Source organism: Amia ocellicauda, chromosome 13, assembly GCF_036373705.1.
Source record: "Amia ocellicauda isolate fAmiCal2 chromosome 13, fAmiCal2.hap1, whole genome shotgun sequence".
Lineage (NCBI taxonomy): Eukaryota > Metazoa > Chordata > Actinopteri > Amiiformes > Amiidae > Amia > Amia ocellicauda.
Window position 1 is genome coordinate 22,166,362 of NC_089862.1, and position 16,454 is coordinate 22,182,815.

Consider the following 16,454-nt stretch of genomic DNA (forward strand, 5'->3'; position numbering starts at 1 on the left):
AATCTTGCTGCAAAAGTTGCCCTGGTGCTCACCTGCCATTGCCATCAGTGCCCATCACGAGTACGTCTGACCTGCAGCCAGTGACGTAGCGGGGAAATAATAAACATGTATATACACCGATCAGGCATAACATTATGACCACCTGCCTAATATCGTGTAGGTCCCCCTTTTGCCACCAAAACAGCCCTGACCCGTCGAGGCATAGACTCCACTAGACCTCTGAAGGTGTGCTGTGGTATCTGGCACCAAGACGTTAGCAGCAGATCCTTCAAGTCCTGTAAGTTGCGAGGTGGGGCCTCCGTGGATCGGACTTGTTTGTCCAGCACATCCCACAGATGCTCGATTGGATTGAGATCTGGGGAATTTGGAGGCCAAGTCAACACCTTGAACTCGTGGTTCATCAGACCAGGCCACCTTCTTCCATTGCGCCGTGGTCCAGTTCTGATGCTCACGTGCCCATTGTAGGCGCTTTCGGCAGTGGACAGGGGTCAGCATGGGCACCCTGACTGGTCTGCGGCTACGCAGCCCCATACGCAACAAACTGCGATGCACTTTGTGTTCTGACACCTTTCTATCAGAACCAGCATTCACTTTTTCAGCAATTTGAGCTACAGTAGCTCGTCTGTTGGATTGGACCACACGGGCCAGCCTTCGCTCCCCACGTGCATCAGTGATCCTTGGCCGCCCATGACCCTGTCGCCGATTCACCGCTTTTCCTTCCTTGGACCACTTTTGATAGGTACTGTTGTGTATGTCATGTGATTATTTTGTGAATTGTGCACCGTTTTTATTTTTTTCATGTTTTGAAATCCTTTCTCCAAACTCTGAATCAGTGTTTTTACAGCTGACAGGTCCCAATGTTTCCAAGCAGCTCAACCACTCTGGGAAACCTAGTCAAAGAATCATTGTCCATATTCCTGGTGATAAAAAAAATTGATGGTCTTCTAGGATAATGCAGTATTTACTAATGTCTCAGGTTAGAGTTCACCCCACAACCCCCACCTCTCCCGTCTGGTGCTGACCGGATAAACGGTTTTAAACTGAAGGATAGTTCACTGACAACTAGATAGACTAAATGTCTGGTCTGACCACTGAATAACAATCATGCAATTTTAATAAATAGCCAGTTAAAAGTAATTCAATAAGTACACATACAATTAGTTATTAGGCACAGGAAAGTGTGTGGGTATTCACACTTCTCACACCACCATCACTAGATGTGTGCAGACTATTCCAGATGTTATCTACTGGTGTTTTTTTAAGTCAGTGATGACAGATAGAGGAGTGTGTGTTTTGTCACAATGGGCTGGCCATACCAGGAAACACTCAGACACTTCCCAGTGTCAGCGCTTTGGGCTAAATGTGTCTGAATCAGAGGATATTCTGTCGGTGTAATAGCTTGCACTGTAAGAGTAAAGGTGAATGAAAAATTACAATCGAAAAAAAAAAGTTCTACTTTTGTGCATTCACAGCAAGCCTACTAATGCATACATACCTGGGTTGCTGTGATTGTACAAATACATTCAAAAAGGAAGAGATTCACTGTTGTTTTTGGCCAGACATCTTTACATAAATTGTCATTCATGGTTTTGAATCTGGTTTTAGAAAAGGGGAGGAAGTCTTCGGAGCATTCAGGCGAGAACTTTTGACTTTTTAAGGTGACAGCAGCAAGGGGCTCCATTCATCAATCAAAGCAGTTCACCATTTGAAATTAAACCCTTCTCCATGTACAAAGGCAGGGTATAACATGTAAATTGCATCGTGCCAATCTTTAAGCCTGATGAAAGATGCCATTCACATAATGCAGTGATGATAATCCTTGGCTGCTAGACACACAATGCAATACTTATTTGTATAATTCCACATTTAAGGAACACTCAATGTTAGTTTTTTCTGGACAGTATATTTCCTGAGCAAATCCATTACCTCAATGAGTTTCATAATCAGGGTCTCCCTCAATTGAAAGGATTTTATCTTATGGTCTCCCCAAGGAAGTGCCAATAAAATATCAATACAGATTGAGCTAAAACACCCTGCCCCCCACCCATTTTATTTTGAAACCCCTAATGAATAAATACAGCAAGCTCATATTTGTTGTATTTACCATCAAAAATGGAGAGCGAGAATACACACATTTAAACACAGTTTAGAAAAATATTTAGCTTTTTGAGTATCATTTTAGGGTTTAATCTACACAGCTGTCAAATGAACTTGATTTATAAATCTTGCATTAATAGCAGAGGTTTATTGCATGGCCATAAACTGTCCAGCAAATTGGGGTTTCCTCATGCCTTTTAGTGACATTAGAACCGACAAAGACATTGCAATATGTCACCAGCATGTTTCCAGTAATTCCTAGGAAACCTAATGAAGTTACTCTTTGATTTATAGTTCTCTGGAAAGGTAGCAAGCAGAGTGTCTCGTCTCAGAAGACCATCCCTTCTGCATGACTCATGTTGTGCGGCTAAAGAGACATTAGCAGCGCTGCCGAGAAAGGTAATTTGTGATTAAAGTGGAATAAATTGACAAGCTGCAGGAAACTTCAGCATCAATTACAAGGCCAACTGAACGAATAACACGCAGCTCGCTTTGCATGAAGTCATAGTCCCCAAGGTTGGAGTGACTCAAGGTGCAGCACTTGCGTAGAAAGCGCTCCGGCTGATTACAGTTGTCAGCGGTGATATCCACTAACGCCAGGCGAGCAAGCACAATTTACTGCAGCAATGAATCTACTCTAAAAGAGCTGTTGATTTGCACAGGGAGGCATACCCATTCAGAGACCTGTTATGTCTTCAAAAGAAAACAGAAAGTAATGATTGTAAATGACAAATGTTTGTTTTAGGAATAAATGGTCACGTTGTTAGTTAAATAAACATGGAGTAAACATACAATTAGTAATTATTGAACACAGCATCTGCTAAGTAGTGTTTACATGTTTGAGCACATCTACTCTGGATTAATGTGTGAAAGGTGCTGGGTAACATCTAGGAGGACACAGGCACAGGCTTGAAAATTAACATATTTGAAAGAGTATCATCATGTAATATGTTGGACATGATCTGAATAATTGGCATTTTTATCAGTGGAATCATTTTACATCATCAAGAAATCCAAATGTATGTAGGCGTCCCCGCACACAAGCACACACTTAATCAGAAACTGAAAATGAGGACAAACGTATGTATTGCAAAATGTACAGCAGTTTATTCACAAACGGACAAAAAGGCACAATTCTTCTAAATGTTCAGTCAAAAACAAAAAATATAGTTGTCTTCAACTACTTTTATAAATATTTTTAAATGGAAAAAGAAAAATAAATACAGCAAAGGGCCAAGTCATATAAAATAGTTTTCTATGTATAAATCTTTTTTTTTTTTTTCATATTTTTGCCTGTGTTGCTTCATGCATCTATTTGCTTATTGAACTCAAATGGACACAAAGCTAGGCACATAGTGAGAATTGTCTGTACAAGGTTTTACTGTAAATACAGTCTGCACAACTTAACACAGTGATAGGAAATCAAATGCACAACACAAATCCCTTTGTTTACCTTTATTCCTTTTAGGCATGCCAAAGCCACTTGAACAGAAGCTTAATTAGCCTAATCTACTATGACATTGTATAGCAGTTAAAGTGTGTTAATCCACAACACTGTGTACAGTATTCTAAAACTTGCGAGGTTGTCAGTCAGAAAAAAAAAATATATATATATATATATTATATATATTCAAAAACGGATTTCCCGCTACAATCTCCGCTGCATCACACTGAAAACACAATGATGTAATGGTCTCAGGCATTATTAAAAGTGTGCTGTCACAAACATCTTGCAGACATTTTTAAGCTAAAGTCTATGGAGAAATATGGCTAAGCATTCTACAAGAAATTTAAATGGAAAAGGAAGCAAAAATGTCAGTCGAGGATGTTCCGATATGTAAGCAAGCGATTTTATTTTGTAACGGTAACATGAAAGAGTCACAGATAAGCTCTCCGAATGATCTCTACCAAGAATAGAACTATTTTAAGGATAGGGTCTATTTTTGGATTTAAAAAACATTAAGAGGCATCGTCAATACTTTTAAGTTTCATACATTCGCCAGCTCTCTGGAATACAGAATCATAATCTAAATATGACACTGGATTTTTCGATCAAGGAGATTTATTGCTGACAGCCCATCATTATTGCTTAACTAAACACTCAGGTGGGAGGGCTACATTATATGATTGCAGACACACATTATTTGGCAAGACCTACAAATACTCTATATGCATTTATTTATCAAAAAAAGGTTGAATGCAATCCCTGTTTTAGTGCGGCTGCACTGATGAGTCACACCCCAGCTCTTATCATTAGTGCAGACATGAAGTGCAGCTCCTTGCTACCCCAGCACTGTCAAGGAACGCTGTTTGAACTGAGCCGCGCTGCTCAGTAACTGCCAAGAAAAACAAGTGGCTGCATCAATCACACCCTTCTTTCTAAAGATCCTTGTACATCTCAATAAACTCAAATTAAGAGGTGGGGCTACAGAAGAAAAAAATAAAAAACACAAGATAAATACACATCTTTCATTCTTCACCTTGGTTTGAAAAGGAGGATAAAAGTTGCCCAGCAAAACGCATAACTTAGAACCATTACTTTTCGCAGAACAGAACTATGCCAGATTGGCTTCTACTGAAGTTGAAAACAATGATTAAGTGGAAACAACAGTGCATTATGGCAGTCTACCATATTTTATACTTTAGTGCGAATACTTTAAGAACTTGTGCTTTTTTTGAACTTAAAGAAAGCAACTTAAGGTCAATTCTGTGGCCCCAGCACTCACTGAGGCTAGTCTGTCTCACGGTTTCATTCACCTCTCCAGGCAAAATATGTCAAGTAGGGTAGTGTTTTCAACTCTGCAGAGGAAGTCTTTGGGTTTGGAATCGATCATTTTCTTGTTGGTTTCAGGCCCAGGGATTAAGTGGGGACAAAAACAGATCCTCGAATTTGAATAACAAAGTTGTACACTGAAATTACTAAATCAGAGAAAAAAAAAAAAAATCATGTAAAAAAAAATACAAGCACAGTGATGGAATCTTTGAAGTGTAAAGTTCTTCAGAATAATTCTGGGGAAACAAAAAAATAAGAAAAAACACGGTTTAGGCAGTGCTTCAAGTAACCAAACCAGCCACCACTCCAGACAGTCCAGCCCTTCACGAAGCCAGAATGCTCCTCCGGATGATGTCTGTGCCGTACCTCCGGTTGATGGCCGTACCTGCGCCGAGCCGCTGCGGACGGCACTTCTTCTCCTTTGCCTCTGGCTCAGAGTCACTCAGCTCCGCATCAGGGGCGTAGCTGTCATTTTCCACCTCCGGTTTTAGCCGGGCCTTGGCCCTTCCTTTGGTGGAAATCTTATCTAGGCTCATATCTTCCGAGGGCAGTTTCCGTTCCGCAGCCTCTTGTCCATCTGCCTGCTGTACCCTCTCTCCTTTCTTTGGGATTTTGAAGCCACCCCAGTTTTTCATGGGGCTGGTTGGTGGATTAGGCACTGAACCGATGACGGTTTGGTTGCAGCTGGCTTTCCTCAGTGAGCCATTGCATTTAGGCACTGCATCCCCGGAGGGTCTGCGTGCAGGAGCTCTGGCGCTGGGCTGCGTTGGGGACGGCGGAGGCAAAGCTCTCTTGTTCTCCGTCTGTTTCAGCGTCAGCTCCTCTTTGGGCCGGAGGGGCTTATGCCCAGGCTTGGAGGAGACGCGCTCTCTCAGCTCATGCTGGTTTTCCTCGCTCCGGTGGCCGTTTTCTCTTCGTTTGTAATCCGTTACAACCACACCATTCCTCTTTTCCCTGAGGTGTGGCAACTTGGACGCAGGTCTCAGCCTCTCGCTGTCCTGAAGGCCCTCCACACACTTTTTGACGAGGCCCCCGCTGTCGCTATTGTTGTCAGCCTGGCTGCCGCTGTCATTCGCACCATCGGACGTCTTCAGTGGTCCACTCTTGTGGCCATCCCTGGAGGCTCTCCTTCTCTGCTGCCTGTGGGGTCCCTTCCCCAGGCAGGGCTTCCCCGTGCCGTGTCCTACAGACTGACCAAAATGGCATTTCAGGAGCTCCGGTTGGGACACATCTGAAGTCATCCAGCCAAAGAACAGCGCATCTTCCAAACGGACTGAGGATGGAACCCCTGCATTGGCGATACGTATAAAAAGGTCACGGTTAAATCATTCTTTAATAAACATTTTAAGACTTTGTCACACAGTAGCCTCCACAGATGTACACATTTCCCCCCCTCCCCCCTTCCCAATAAAATCTAACAATACTTCAGTTACTCTTTACACAGATAGGTTTGATCCAAGAGGGACATGCATTTGGAGAACAGGCTAAACACACAAGACTGGAGTACGTTAACTCAGCGCGCACAACCCGAACGTCTTTCTGCAGCGACCGCTCTACCCGACTGAAGGACGTTTCACCCACCAGAGAGCTGCTCCTCCTCCAGCAGTCTCACATGGTGGTGGAGGATCTGCTCCTGCACGCGGCACACGGAGCGCTTCATCTTCTCTCTCCGCGTCACCATGTATGTCAGGTTGCGAACCTGCAACCAAAAGGGTCCAGTGTTAAAAAAAGATGTTCTGTTCCTCACCGCCATGGAAACAAATGAGCGGAAATGGCTTCCAGTGGGCTGGAGGAGAAGCCAACTAGCAAAGTCTAGTTAGGCCAGGCAGAGAGCATCGGGTCAGTCTCCTCTTCTGCTGGGTCTAATAGCTACAGTATACACTTCCCTGACTAAACAAATATATCCGTTAAGAAGGTGACTCTTTGAAACACTCCTGCAACTCCACTCCTACTCCGCTGGGGAATTTAATCTCGTTTTCTGCCAATTTTAAAACCTAATTGGATGTTTACTTCCTGTCACTAACTCGTAGGTTGCACTGTGAGGGCTAAAGTATAGAATTAGTATAACTGGCCAATAAATGCAAGATACTTCGATAAATTAACTACATGTACTTTATGGAATAAAATCTGAAGTGACTGAAGCAGACCTGTACAGCACTGTTGAATTACAGCCCTTCCTTGTAAAGCAGCCCATGAGAGAGTGAAATATTTCAGACCACTTATGCAGTCAAATCTCAGTAAAGGTGGATAACGCATGCCAATGCTGACTGTACAAATAGCTGAACATAATAACTATGCATTTTGAAGAGAGCAAAACTGGACTTCTAAGATAATTAATATATTAATTGTGATATACAGCTCTGGAAAAAATTAAGAGACCACTTAACATTGATTTCTGAATTTGGAGTGGTCTCTTAATTTTTTCCATAGCTGTATATCACAATGCGATTTCCAGACACACAAATATCTATATATGGTATGTCATTTTAAAAAACAAGAACAAATCCAACATTCGTGGATAACAAAATACTACAGCAATCAATGCATCTCAAAATGTGATTAATACATCATCTCAAAGTAAGTTAGATTGTGCATCATCACTTTGTTTAAAGTATTGTTTTTCAATGTATTAATAAATTGCTCAATTTCTCTACCTTTTTGGTGTAATAAACCCCAAAAAAGAATAGAAAAGCTTTATAACCAGTGACAGAGAGAGTGCTTTACTTGATCCAAACTTGGCATGCTAAGTCCATATAAATTGAAGAAATCTAAACACCAGATTCCTTGTGGGAGAGAATATGAAATGAGAATATAGAGCATATTAAACGGGAAACTCCCTAGAGGCAAGAGATTAACCTTAAGGAATCAAGGAGGGGGCAAATTTGACAATGTAAGCCATTAGATGCTTGCACTTGAGTGGCTAATCTAGCTCATCAGGATGAGCACAGCAGATTTAGGCTACAGTGTGCATACTTTCTGTGGGGCTCCAACTGTTACTTCCCCCTCCGCCCTCCAACCGTCTGTACTTATCACTATAACATCTCCAACAGAACAGACTATCCCGCTGCCCCACATCCACTGGATCAGATTTCCCACAACATAAATTTGGTCTTTCAATTAGTACTACCTTATTGTCCAGTTTATAATAAGAACCTCACCCACACTATAAAGTTATGACCTGTAATGCATTCGAAAGTAAGTTCTAATACATGTATACATATAGTTTGGGACCTTTCAAAAGCTAACAGGACAGAACAATCTCTACAAAAATCACCACTAGGACATTCATTCAAAGGTAATACATTTAAGGCTTGTACAAAATGATTGTTTAGTAACCACTTATAACCACTATAATCTCAAATAATGTGTACCAGTGGTCCATCTTAAATTAATACAATGTTTCCAATCTGCTTTTCTCCATAATATTTGAACACTGGCCTTCTGCAATTTTCCAGTTTGTGCGTTTCTTCTGTAGTTGGACACTCAAGGCGGAGATTAAAATGCACACAACTGTTCTCTGCTACTGCTGAACTAGGCCTTGAGATTAATATGACTTCCGATTTTACATTTGCTTGAAACCAATTAAAACTGATTTATATTACATGGTAAATGCTTACATTTACATGAAACATGCTTAAAAGATTAAACAAAAATATAAAATGTTTGTAAATTTAAAACAAAATATATATTCACCTTGTGCACTTGGGATATACTTCAAAACAACACTCACTAAACTGTGCCAAAGGAGTAAAGCAAAACTGGCGGGCCTGAGTGACCCAGAACACTTGGTTTCTGTCAGGTGCCGAGAGCTGTGCTTTCCTCATTGGCTCCTGATCTCACTCCGCATGTGTGCCAAATTTCCTGTGTCTAGCGGCCACAGGCACTGGGCACTGTGCCCGTCTGGGGAGGCGTGTCAGTGTGATTAACAAGTAGCACAGAAGGGAGTGCCCTGTGATTAGGACTGACAGACTGGAAACTGAACACAAAGGAAGAAGAGAACTGCATTTCAGCTGTAATAAGGAGAGACGGCTAATTAATTTCTTCAGTTGGGGGGGTGGGGGGGTGAAAACAAACAAAAAAAAATAGTTAACTGCAGTAAGATCTCAACTTTACAACAAAAAGCCAAAAAAATAAAGGTGTGGCTTTGTTTTGGTTTGTATTCAGTTGTCTTTTGTTCTAAATGCCCAATTCACAGGGCCTAGGATTTTTCAGATCTTCCCTTGTTGACAAATTCTTTCAACTTTTTGGGTATTTGTGGCATTTTCTCTGAAAATAAGAAGTCCTGTCATTGTGGACTAGAGCATGATATATTCCCCTGCTGACATGTTTTGTGTAGAAAAACAAATGGATTCTCAAAGTTGATTTGGTGTTTTCCCTAATTTTTCACCATAATTTTAATGACACACCTTGTTTAACTGTGGTAAATTTGGTTTTAAAGCCAACCTGAACGGAATTAAAAGGTTGAAAAATGTATTTTCAGAGGATTTGCATAGTTGACTCAAATATATTTTGCTTTAAATAAAGACATGGTTTTCTGCTATGGACTTGGTATGTCAACCATTGTTTGTCACGCATTCCCGGAATGCACGGCAACACATTCTATAGCTTCAGCCTTGCCCTCACTTCCAGACAAGACACAGCTGCTATTCTGAGGTCAAGTTTCATTGAAATGTAGCCAACCGGGCTGCCATGGCATAACTTCCTGGTGTAATCGTTCTCAAGCCCATTATTATGAGCCAAGGAGTTCATCTGGATGCAGTTTTGTTATATAGAGTTCACATTAACCACACTAACAAAATTCCACTTCGGGGAAATTGCCTACGTAAGGCCACTTAGAGACAGATAAAGGGTGGGGAGAGAAAAAAAGCTTACAACAGTGCTGCCTTTTACTATTCTTTCAAAGCCAAGGCCTGGGAAGGCACACAAAGGCTTCTGGCAAACTGCTGCAGGACACATTTTTAATCCTCCTTTGGTTAACTAATGCGTCTGGCTTTCAGTATTTACCAGTGTGATCAGCAGCTGTTATCACTTCACAACGCCCTGCTTATTCATGATAAACAGTAGTGGTAATAGTAGCGGTAGTGTGCCAAGGCAAATGGTATCTTAACACAGATGTCACCATCCTGGAGAATACCTTGTTCTGTGTTATTTAATTTATCGATCGCAGGCTCGCCTCCGTATTTTTCACACTCTCGATTCAAGTACACAGGAATTTCTACTCCCTCTTCATAACTCAAGGAATTACACACGTATTTTTAAACCTCTTCAACATGGCTTCCACTCAAAGCATTACTGCTGCAGGGAATACATCCTTGAACATCACTAGAGTGCTATCCCCCCTGCAAGACGGGCTTTGCACAGTTTTGGAACGTATGTCAATTGCATTTCAGAAAGGTAACTGCAAAAGGTAGCTCCTGTTTCCGTGCACACACTTACAGTAGATCTCTGGATATCCATTGCACTTCTCGTGGAAGTTACCAATAATCTGGTACATTAAGGGTATTTCTTGCGTTTTTATCATAATAAAGGAGGGGGGTTCGGATGGCCAATCCTAGGTTCTGCTTTGTTAAAAATGGAGCCTTGCGCTAATATACCTCTAGATCAGAGCACAGACTTTACAGGTTGGCTTGCTTGGATTCCTGTGGCTACAGCACTTTAGTTGAAGGCTGCAGGTGAGGTTTTGGGGAGGGGCGGTTATCTGCTATGCCTTTTGTTCCCGAAAGCTGCCCTGGCGCGGGGATGTTGCTTGTCCTCTAAGGTAGCAGCTGATCCCTGTCCTGCCCTGCCTCTGTGGCTGGGGGTACCTACCCTCTCCAGGTCCTGGCGCAGGTGTGTGAAAAGCTGCAGTCTCCTGAAGAGAACGTCCTGCTCCCGCTTGGCCAAGTTGTCTTCCTCGTCCTGCTTGGGGGTGATCAGGGGCTTGTTGAAGTTGCCCTTCCTCTTCAGCTTCCAGTACTGGTACATGAAGTCCACCATCTCCTCTGGAAGGCGGAGGTACTGCGCCACCTCGGCGGCCGTGACAAACTTGAAGAACTCGTCCTCCAGCTGCTGCAGCTTCTGCTTGCGGAGGTTCACCATCTGTGCCTCCTGCTGGTTGGAGGTCAGAACTGCCGGCTCTAGGCAGCGGGATTGGGGCCTCTCTGCCAAGGACGCTTTACTCTTCTGCTCCTCCACCAGCAAACCCCCTTCTTCATCCTCCTCCTCCTCCTCCTCCTCTTCCTCCTCCTCCTCGCCCGAGCCCTCCTCGCCATCCGCCCTGCCCCCGCCTTCCCGGCTGCTGTGTTTCAGGCAGAAGGACCTAAACTTCACCTCGTCATTCTCCGTCAGGATGGTCTTCATTTCCAAGCTGCGCTGGAACGCACAGGTGACGTGGAAGGCCGTTCGACAGTTCTTTGCCAAGCACTGAAATGCAACAGAAAGCGGCAGTGTTAACATATGTGCACAGACACTCAAAGTACAAAACGGAAGGCATCCTTTGCACTGAACTGTCACATTGATCATCCTCATATTTTTTTGGTTACCACCATACAATAGCCTATAACAAATGTCCTTAACTTAGCACAAACAGAAAGCCTTTGCAATTATTCTGGGAAACTAATTGAGCTTTGATTTACTGCAATTATTCTTTTACTGTCACAGTCACACACAGCTGTTAACATTTAATTGCAGCGCTATACTGATTAACTGCACCTGCCACATGTCAACACTCAAAGAGTGAGGGGGGAGGAGAGAGAAACAAAAAAAAGTATATGCCTGCATATCCTATTGCAGCATGGTTTTAATAATTGAAGTCATACATATACACTTCAGATCCCAAAATGGTGCATCTAAATAGCCTTCTCTGTAACACTTAATCACAAACTACATCACTTTTTTATTTCTATAAACCTTGACTAAATAAAATCAACTTGTGTGAAACAGTGTATGTCAAAGCACAAACAAAAAAAACATGGTATGAATAGACACAGTTGTGATGCAGTAGTTCGGTTCATATCAATCCTAAATGTATTTAATGGAGAGAGGGAAACTGATGAGGGACAAATTGCATGTAGACATGCGCGACGGCAATAGCATCAATATTATAGTGAACAGCATTATCCAGGGCCTATAAATTAGAAGTGAAATGCAACACAAATTTGAACTGAATGATACTTTTCAAAGGAATCCAAGCACTAATAAAACTTGCATTTTATACCTAACCAAAGCACTTGGCATGGTAGATTCATTAAGAATCAGCTGCTTGTTCATGCACAATGTACTAGATGAATAGGTGTTGCTATGGAAATTAATTTTTAAATTGACAAAGTTACTTGAAGAATGCTGTGAATGACACTAGTTCCTATTGCGTGAGAAGCACAGAAATGCTGCATGACAGCAGGTTGATAGGTCAATGCAGTTACACCAGCAAACAACGGACTCATTTCATAAGAAAACTGAAGGCAATATAAAATGGAAGAAAAAGAAAAGGAATGACACCTGACTGCCAGTAGAATAATCGATGTTCCAGTGCTGTTTAGCCAAGAAGGAATTGGATAATACCTCATAGTTTCTTCGGTTAACCTACTGTTCATGGTATATCATAGGATAAATTTTTGCCTTAATAAAACTATTAGGAAATTTACTGAACCAAGAGATTAATCTCCTTAAAGATTAACAAAATCTCAAAAAGATCTATTCTGGAACATTACCACCAACAATAAACCTCATTTGAAGGTTTGTTATAATAAAATATTTAAGACATCAACATCAGGAGGGCATTCATATTATTAAATTAATTTGTCTGCTGCCCTCTATTCTGAAAGGCTCGGTAGAATAGCATTTTTCATTTTAAGCCACACAAAACTGCCCCACAACTGGGATGCAGTGTTACAGCTGGGCTCTGGAGGCAGTCACAGGCAGCGCAACACAAGGATGTTTAACCACATGCTATAAGTGGAACACAGGAAACTCCTGGCCGCCATGTATTGTGCAATACTTGCTTTTAACACTGCACCAGCACAACCATTTAGATTATTAAAAAAAAGGCTAAGTCATTCCCATTGTTGGAAAACCTGTGAACAAAATGTAAGTGAGAGAACAAACTCCATTAGCTTTTACAGTACTTGCACTGCAGGCTGTACGTGTGTTTTCAACAGCTTGCTGTGCATGTGAATAAACAGCTTTTATCAGTATAAGATAACAGTGAATCAACAAGCACCTGTTGCTTACACGGCCATGGCACTCTAAGGTCATTATTGTACTGTCTAGTAAAGCATAAATCACAGAGCCTCAGCTGGAATAGATACGTTGTGTTGCCAAAAAGGTTTTCCCAGAGAGTTATCAGCAGATTATCTGTATACCGCTACCAATAAATTGGCCACGTCAGACTTTTAAACTTTGTCACGGAAATCCTGGGTTTCTCCCCACTTCCCATGATAACTGACTTAGGATAGATTCAATGTAAATAAGAACTAGAGCTTGACTTCCCCCCACCTCCATTCTGTTATTTAACTTATGGGCTAAACACGTTCCCCCCAGTTATTATTCTGCAAAATGAATGTGCATTTCTTTTTCAGTGAATTCGTTGGAAAGGCAGGAATTTGGGAGACAGCCAAACTACTTCCTCGGTGTCTTTTTTCTTCCTGCAAATTTTGACTCGGCAACAATGTATTTATTTACTGATATGCAGTCCAAGCCACTGGGTCACTCTGCCCCAATGTTACGGATTTTAAGAGATTACCTGTATACATGCCCCAGTCTTCTCCTTGCACAAGCGACATAATAAAGCCCATCTGCTGCTGGGGATGTGAGAGACGTTTGTGATTGGCTCCATCTTCTCTGGATTCCCAATGCTCACCTGCATTGAAAAAACAGTAGACAGGGATGGACCAGATACACTGACATGGAAAGTCCTCCACTACCTACCACACAGAAAAGGGCTTAGTCATTTTAAATGTATTTTAAGATTCAGGGCCAAAACAGAAAGCAATATGTAACTTTCCACATTGAGGAGTGATTCGATCACCTGTGCTAACTAGCCTGTGTCGTCATAGCCAGACTAAACAGGATGTGTGGGTAGCTGTATAGAATTATTTCATATGGGGGGAGGTTCATAAATAAAACACCAGAGGATGCTTCCAGAACAGTTCTCAGAGAAATGCAATAACTCATCCCCACAAATAAAATTACAGTAGAGACGAAACGGGGGTCAAGTCTGGCAAACTAATCTACATGCCTTTCCTAGCACTGGTAATTCCAGGCCTTGGAGTCACTCGCTGCTATTTGGAGATATGGACGATCCTTTTGTCTTTTTGTTTTTGCAAGTTTGAACTCTGACCCCTTTCTCCCCTGAAGGATTAATGCAAAAGTTGTTCCCTTAAGAAGTTCTTCCTCCCTTCTGCTCTGTTGGCAAAGTGCGGGAATAACGCTGAAAGTTTGTGGAGAGCCAGGTTACCATGGAAAGTCACACAGATAACCAGAGGATTTTTTCTCTTAAACTAGTGACAGAATTGCTTTTAATCCCATCAGTAGTCCATCAGTAATCCTTGTGTACAATACTGAGGCACTGCACTGTAATTTGTTTGCTGAGCTTTCAGTGATTTAGCTGCCCTACTTCTGTAATTTGGTTGTTTAGCCTGAAACTGTGCCCATTACTGTCACTTTCCTAGAGATATTTTTGGTGTCTGCTTGTTTGTTTGTTTTTCCTTTCTTTCACTTTTATATGTGGCCTGTAGGGCAGATTCCTATTCCCTTCTGTAACTCGGCGACTGTAAAGCTGAAACATCCTGGCTGTGAAGGAGCGTGGTGAAATGAGATTTCTATTATAATGGCTCTCGCTCACAGATGAGCCCTGAGTGCAATGTGTTTTCAAAAGGACAGGTAAAAAAAAATGCATAAACTAGATTTAAAAAATGTAACAAGGTAGCCGACAAACCAATAATAACTCGTGTCTGTTAAGAAACTCAAAGAAAATATAAATTATTCCCCTGTACACAAAAACACAAAAAGGGATCAAAATTAAATTTTAAAAAAATCCCCAATGGTGGTGAGAATTAGGTGCCTTTTGAACACAGATTCTCATTGAAGAAACTGCAACCAGGTCTATATCACCTGCCCTGGACTCATCCCAGGGTTAGCAGAAGGACAGAGGGATGGAGAATCCACAAAAACAATGCCCCAACACCATTCAAATTAAATTAGCTCTGCCTGAATAAAGTGTGCACATTTAATGCCTTTCACCAGTCTTTTTCTACTACAGCCTAAAAATGAAATTCTACATTCATGGCACATATAGACTGATACTGACTTAAGGTTTACCCTAAGGATACGTCTTTAATTCTATTAAACCTTTGACTTTGTTACAGTCTTTATTTAGCCCACTCATCACCTAGTCTCAGTTTTCATTACGTTTTGCTAATGGAGTGGCGTGACATTCGATTATGAATATGCTATGATACATCAGATGACCCTTCCCTGGCTACTTTGTGTGAAGTGTGAAAGTTGCATATAATTATTAATTTAGGCTGTTTTGTTTAACATGAACCTTAAATGAGTTCAGCAGAGAATATATTAATGCTAGCGAGGAAACCAGATGTCTGGCTTTTTTTTTTCTCCCGGTTTGTTTACTTGTATCTTTAGGGTGGACTAAAATCTCAACATTTGTTAGGTTGTGTCGAATGAAAGAAAAGCTGATACACTAGTTAATTTAACAGCTGTGAAAGGCTGAAATAAGTGATGCATTAAACTGCATTTTTCAGAACAGAACTACTTTATCTTTAATAAACCCTATTCCTTCCTCACCCAAAGACATTTTGAATATATAAAATGGCACCAGTACTTAATGGGATATGAACTAGTAAGTAAGTGACCAAGAAATAGTTTTTTACACCTATTTATTTGTAATAGTTTACAAGGTGAACACCAGCTTAAACTGTGAAGTCCGTGGTTTCTTATTAAGCAGTCCTGGGTGGATACAAACTGTAGAACGGTCTGCCCCGATGTGCATTAGAACAGGTCTGAGAGGTTAACTGGACACTTAGTTAATGTGAAGTCCAGATGATCCCAGTAGACAACCACTTAATAACTGGCTTGACTGCATTAAATATGATGTCCCTTGTTTCACAGTGAGAAACTATCTCCCTCAGGATAAGATGACTCAGACTCTCTTTGTGGTTGTTTGTTACGGGTCTGGTGTAGTTGTGGTTTCTCATTATGGTACAATAAAAGGCAGAGCCCAGGGAGAACGACTTTCACAAAGGAAATCTGAACTTTGGAGCAGGACCATCCTGGTTTTAAACTCTAATCAGCAGCTAATCCTTGTCGACTATGATAATACGCTTTTACATATTCATAGGTTATAGCATTTTTTAGTGTCACGAAAGCCTAAATTAATACTGCAATATGCTTTCTGTACTTTATATTACAATACATTATATTATTTATATTCCATGGCATAATGCAAATGTTTAATTTTAATATTGACTTTCATTAAAGTATTATCATGCCATTACACTAAGTAACATAATTAACGGCATTTCAATGCTGCTGCAACAATGGCTAACAAAAAAATTAAAAATGTTTATGTGCAATGCCCCTTTATCAACCT

At 41.2% G+C, this 16,454-nt stretch overlaps 1 protein-coding gene across 2 annotated transcripts in view; it reads right to left on the bottom strand.

Annotated features, from left to right (window-relative positions):
• Window positions 1-3,182: 3,182 nt before the first annotated feature.
• Window positions 3,183-16,454, bottom strand: part of jade1 (jade family PHD finger 1) — a 36,446-nt gene continuing 23,174 nt past the window's right edge. For both annotated transcript variants that reach the window (XM_066720157.1, XM_066720156.1), the window contains exons 8-11: window positions 13,590-13,706; window positions 10,679-11,272; window positions 6,452-6,569; window positions 3,183-6,158 (exon numbers count right to left, since the gene is read on the bottom strand). In XM_066720157.1, the coding sequence (XP_066576254.1) occupies window positions 5,194-6,158; window positions 6,452-6,569; window positions 10,679-11,272; window positions 13,590-13,706 (1,794 nt within the window). In that variant the 3' untranslated portion in view covers window positions 3,183-5,193. The remainder of the gene's footprint in view (window positions 6,159-6,451; window positions 6,570-10,678; window positions 11,273-13,589; window positions 13,707-16,454) is intronic.